The sequence below is a fragment of the Lutra lutra genome, chromosome 4, assembly GCF_902655055.1.
Source record: "Lutra lutra chromosome 4, mLutLut1.2, whole genome shotgun sequence".
NCBI classification, from domain to species: Eukaryota; Metazoa; Chordata; class Mammalia; order Carnivora; family Mustelidae; genus Lutra; species Lutra lutra.
Genome location: NC_062281.1, coordinates 22826812 through 22832636, shown reverse-complemented (window position 1 = coordinate 22832636; position 5825 = coordinate 22826812). Strand labels below are relative to the sequence as shown.

Here is a 5825-nt window from a genome sequence, read left to right as displayed (position 1 = left end):
TTTTAACCCCTTCATAAACGCGAAAGTGGCAGAAAGGAGTCAAATATAAAAAGCAGCAGAGTTTCTGAACATCAGAATGCTTTCGGCACTGTTGGGCACGAGGAAAGACTATTCTTTCTAGCTTAGAGAGACAAGCTTCCCCTACTTGACTGTGAGCAACACCTGTAGAGAGGTAAGGAGCCTAATTAGACTCTAAATCCCCAACGCCTGGCACAGTGCCTAACCCAGAAGAAAGCCAGAAAAAAATATCTTAAAGGAACGGAGTATTAAATAATCAAGGCAACCGGGACAGCCTTTGCGACAAAATATTCTACCTTTGGTCTCAAACTTTCCAAGTGTACCTCAACTTCCACCTACCTGGATAGACACAAGTCTTCCTCTTAGGAAGACAGTCCAAGGAGCAAGAAAAGTGATCCAGGGCAAATCTCTTCTCGGAGTCATGGGGCCACCTCCTTCGGTTGTTGCTAAGGATGGGAAGAAGGCCAGAGATGAGGCTGGGCGGAGTGGAGCGCCTTCCGAGAGGCCGGGCCCCAGCGGCGTCCCACTTGGCAGGGCTCCCACCGGTTCTGGCGGCTCCCCCCGACCCCGCCCTCCCTCAGCCGTTCTAACTCTCGCACTTGGAAGGCAACGGTCAGCGTACGTGCCTGGAATGGGAGCCGGCGTCTCCGAGATGGGCCCCGAGGACTCCCACCGCCGCGGACAGGCAACTGCCCTCGGACCCCCCGGAGACCCAGGCAGTGACGGGCTGTGGCTCCCCGGCCCCCGTCCCGCGCGCGGCTCCCCCGGGGGCAGCAAGAGCGGGAACCGCCAGGAGGAGGCCCACGCCGCCCGCCCGCGGCCGGAAGACCTCAGGCCGCGGCAAGCCCGCGCCTGGCAGCGGACCGTGCCGCGCGCGAGCTCCGGGCGCCCTAAGGCGGAGGCGGGGCCGGAGGCGGAGGCCGAGGCGCCGCGAGACCCGCCGGGCGCCGCGCACGTCGGGACCGCCCTGGCCGGGCTGCGCGCCGAGCTGGTGAGCGCGCGCGCCGGCGGCGGCGGGCCCTCGGGCACAGCGTCGCCTTCCTCCAGTTCTGGGGCTCCAGTGCCGCGTGGGCCATTCGAGGACTTTCGAGGCCGCGGGGAGCTTTTCCCGGGGAGGAAGAGATGAGAGTGAGAAGAGCACCGGCCGTCGGTCTCCGGGGCCGCTCGTCGGCTCGCGTCCCGACACGGTGCTGACGCGCCTACTTCCCCAGCGCCATCTGGGAGGGGAGGGGGCTCCCAGGACCCGGGGTGCTGACACCTGCCCTGGGCGGAGTCTACTAGTGACACACCCAAGACCCCCGTAACCAACCCCTCTCCAACGTGTTCTGTATTTTTCTACCATATAGAAAGTTGCCGGTGGGGGTGGGGAGCAGGTGGAGAACAAAATTCCCAACAGATAAAGGTTCAAATTCCCTTGTTAAGACACACGTGCTCTTCTAATTCCTGCTGGCCCTATGACTTTAGGAATGGTAATGAGTAACTTTGGGATTCAGTTTACTCATCTACAAAAGAGACAATAACCTCATAGGATTGCTGTAAGGATTGCATGAGATAATATTATATAAAGAACCTACAGCATAGATACTATTCAATGGCTTTTATTATGAGGATAATTAAAATTACCTAAAGACTGTACCAAAAAAAAAAAAAAAATCAAAAGTTTTTTTTTCCAGAATGGAGTCAGGGAATTTCACACATACACTGATGCTCTGTTCCTGGGCTATAGGCCATGGTCAACATCTTGGTCAACATTTTCACCATGGTGTATGACTGGTCATGAGGAAGACGCAGAAGAGTGTGGAGGCTTTCTTTACCTTAACACCATGACTGCTAGAAGAAGCAGTTTCTGATAAAAGGCTGTAACCAGACTTCGGTAGGGATCTGCACACAACCACACATGTATGTCCATGTATCGTGCGTTAGGGTCGTCGTCGTGTAAGGGACAATGATGAACAGATTCAGTTAATCTAGAGACGTTGCTATTTATGTCATTTATGCTGTTATTTGTTGTGAGGACTGGTCTTAATAGGATGCAATCATTTCTAGGGTGGGTGAGTGAATTTCAGGAGTTCCATTTACTTAAAATTATATGTAAAATGTGGATAAAAATTTGTATGTAAAACGTGCATAAAGAACAATTGACCAGCTGGCGGTAAGGGTGGTGTGGAGACAGTGCCAGGAAAGGAAGCTAGAAGAGCAGGGCAGGACATAGAGAACCTTTGCCACACTGGAGGACTGAAGCTCCCTGGAGGCGTGGGCCAGGGGCTTTTCTGTGCTGGTGGTTGTGTTGTTACTCTTCATTTGCTCTATGTTCATTTGCTTTATTCTTTGCAAATTCTTACTCTCAGAAAGGTGGTTCCAGGTGCTGAAGAATGAAGACAAATGTGGCAGAGGAAAACGGAAAGAAAATTTTATCCAATGACTTTACTTTGTAAACTGCGGGAGGGGAAGACCAGTATTTGCTTTTTCACTCACAGAACACCCTGGTTCATCCTGACGTGGTTTCTGTTCATGAGGTGATGAAGGGTTTTAGGCAGAGAACAGGGTCCTCATGTATTAAATAAGACCTAATTACAGAAATTTGCAAATATTTAATTATTCTCAACTGCATAACAAAGATTATGTTGCATTAAGCTTTGTTGGACAGTCTTTTAGGTAAACTGCCCTAGAGATTTATTTTTTAATACATGAAGACCTTCATAAACCCCCACTGAAGGAGGGTATAAATCAGCCTTGCTGTATAACAGATTTCACTCTAGAGCGAAATTGTTAGATTATATAAGTACATATAACTGTACATGTGCCTCCAAGGTGTCATTAAGTATTTTTGCTCCACAGGGAGACCATCTAAAATCCTAAAAACTTGAAATGACAAGTAATCAAGTAAATGGGCCCAGATCTTGAAAGCTCATGTGGCCCTGGGCAGTTAGTTCTCCTGTAGCTCAGAAAGCTCAGAAAGATAAATGATTGCATTGCAGATCACATGCCATTGCTTGACAACAGCCTTCCATGCACAGGAATTTCTCTTGTGGACAGCTTTGTGCGTCAGCTATTTTTGTTTTCATTTCAAGGCTATTTCAAAAGCGATTTGTATATCTGGATTTTACCTTGTCTCATAGAAAGTCAGTTTTATGGCCAGGCCAAACAGTCAGAAATGGAGAATCAGATGACAAATACATCTTTTTTGATATCTTATTTTCTTTTCCCACAAAGTCCTTATATTTCCTGTGCAGAGAGCTGTTTCATTTGATCTGTTATCTCAGGCTAATAAAAATCCTTATTCTTTTTCTAACTTTTAGCTGGAAATGCGTTTCCAAAACCACCAGCTGGCCAAAACTTTACTGGATTTAAACAAGAAAATGCAACGACTGAAAAAGGAGTATGAACTGGAAATTGCTTCCGAATCTCAAAGCTCTGAACATAACGTTGGGAATCTGGAATAAGGACGTGCACACTTGAAGATCTGAACCCTAAAAACAACACAGACAACTCCAAAAACAATTCTGATGGTAATATTATGGATGCTCTAAGATTTTAGGGGCAGTTTGTAGGCCAAAAACTTAGATGCTGTTGGGAAGTGACAGAAAGCATTTAAGAGAAGGGAGAGAGAAAATGGTGTATTATCAAGTTTTAAAGTTATATAGTCATAGTTTTGGCTGGGAAATTCAAGTGAAAAAAATGCAATGAAGAAGGCCTCACGCTGGTTTTTAGCCTTCTATCTTGTGCTACTTCAATTTGCTGATTACCTGAACTTTTAGAATCTGTGCGTGTTTTTATTTTATTTGATTATTCTTGGTTTGTCTGTCCAGTTAGCTTTCAGTGTCTCTACCCCCCCCCCCCAAGTTTTTATTTGGGAATTACTTCTACCTAGACTCTAACCATACCCTTAGGGAAGAGTCTTCCAATAGGGATGCCCTGCCTCCCCTTAGATAGAGTCTCGCCGATCAAGACAGACTGATCAGCTTGTTCTACAAATTTTTGAAGTAGAACTAAGGGAGTGGATGAGTATTCCCTGTTGGTAGAAGCCTTGCGATTGGTAGAAGCCTTGCGATGAGGGGCTTGGAAGCTGCTGGTGGCCAACATGTGAGAAAGTGCCAGCTCCAGTGGAGGAGGTGGAAACTGTCCCAGAGTGCACAAAAGTCATGGAAAGAGCTCATCTTCCTTGTCCTTGGGGTTGAGCTGCATAAAATCCCAGTGCTCGCTGTCATCTGGATACATGAGAATATTCTAATATCCTCCTAAAGAAATCTCTTTCTGCCTAGGGCAGTTCAGTTGGATTTTTATGACTTATACCCCAAAGATTCCTAACATAATTCCTTTGTTCAGTTTTTAGGAGTTAAGGTGATTCATGTTGAATTAGAATATCTATCTTTACCCTAAAAGTACTGCCTCTGTAATGCACAAAATAAAATCAATAAGAAAATAATTGCATACCTAAGTGATATTCATAAAAGTCATTATCTGTAAAAAAAAAAAAATTAATGTGTCCTTACCTTTTTTCCACTAGAAGTGAATTATGCAAGGCTTTTGGTACTTTCTTTCCTCTGTAAAACTGAGGTATCACTATGTTCAACCTACAGGACACTGTCAATGAGCCGTGGTTGGCATTCTATCTGGCCTCTGGATTTCTTGAGAAATTCTGCATATGAGCTCTTGGCTTATAAATATACAGACTGATTTCTTTACTTATATTTGTAAAATAGATGTTCTATATGTCTCTCCCTCACAGTTATAGAAATTCTGAAGAGTTGGTGGAATTCCTTGTGATCTGTTCTTTGAAAATTTGAAAAATATTCTCGTTAAAAAAAAAATGTTGGGGCAGTCATTCTCAAGTACATTTTCAAAGTTAATATTGATAAATTGTGGTTCTGCGTTTATATAATACTCAAGATGAATCATTTAATAAGCTCTGTTCCTTGACTACAGAGAAGCCAACACGGATTAGTTCTCATATGAATAATTCGATTGTAGTGATGATGTGCTCTATCAGAACTCAAAAGAAAAAGGAGAACTTCTGTAAATAGATCCCTGTTTTTCCCTTTTTCAGATATAAAAGTGCTGATCAGTTTATTGTAAAGTTTTCGGTCGTTACTTTCCTTCCATATCTTCTAGCGATAAGCTGTGGATCCCTGTATCTTTGGGGAGTGACAGATGCAGAAGCTGAATAAGAAACTCTTTGTTTCAAAAGCCTTTACTATGGGGAAGCCCTAACCAGTGGGACTGGCCTTGATCTTCGCTGTTAATACTGAGATTCGATGAGAGCCTGATATACGGGACACTACTGTTATTCAATGTTTTTGCCCTGTTTCCCCTCATAAAGTGAATCTGTTCTCATAAGACATGCCTTCCTTTTTTTTTTTTTTTTCCCCCAGTAGCAGAAGCCAGATTGTTTTACTATTTGCTTGCTACAGTGGCACTCGGCTGTATGTTGTTCGCCTACTCAATTCTGGTCCTGCTGTAGCACATGGAAGGACAGCAGGGACACTTTTCTGGGGAATGTGGGGATGTGTCTAAAATGGCTACATTTCCTGGCTTTCCAGAGTGTTTAAATAAGCTAGAACAACAGTGTGGCATCCTAAGGAAATACGACATAGAAGGGACCAGACGGCTGCCAGTGGAGGGGAAAATGAGAAAATAATAACCTCAATTATGCAACAGGGAAGCAGTAACAGGATAAGCCAAAGAAAGCGAGATGTTCCTACCAACAGTGGGTAGAGAGGGCCCAAAAGAAGAGCAACTGGAACAGCTTAGCGAGGAAAATACCTTATTAAGGTTTTGTTTTGCTTTCAAATGATACAATTTCTCAC

General features: G+C 44.8%; 1 protein-coding gene across 1 annotated transcript; it reads left to right on the top strand.

Moving 5' to 3' along the window:
• Window positions 1–516: 516 nt before the first annotated feature.
• On the top strand, window positions 517–4817 carry AARD (alanine and arginine rich domain containing protein). The gene is made up of 2 exons (XM_047728636.1): window positions 517–1009; window positions 3318–4817. Exons 1-2 carry the CDS (start codon window positions 650–652, stop codon window positions 3459–3461), a joined length of 504 nt encoding a protein of 167 aa, XP_047584592.1. The 5' UTR covers window positions 517–649; the 3' UTR covers window positions 3462–4817.
• Window positions 4818–5825: the final 1008 nt, after the last annotated feature.

Bases quoted from the DNA above. Each gene is read 5' to 3' on its own strand.
- AARD (XM_047728636.1), top strand. From the start codon at position 650: ATGGGAGCCGGCGTCTCCGAGATGGGCCCCGAGGACTCCCACCGCCGC. The intron at 1,010-3,317 runs GTGAGCGCGCGC...TCTAACTTTTAG, and splicing joins CCGGGCTGCGCGCCGAGCTG to CTGGAAATGCGTTTCCAAAA.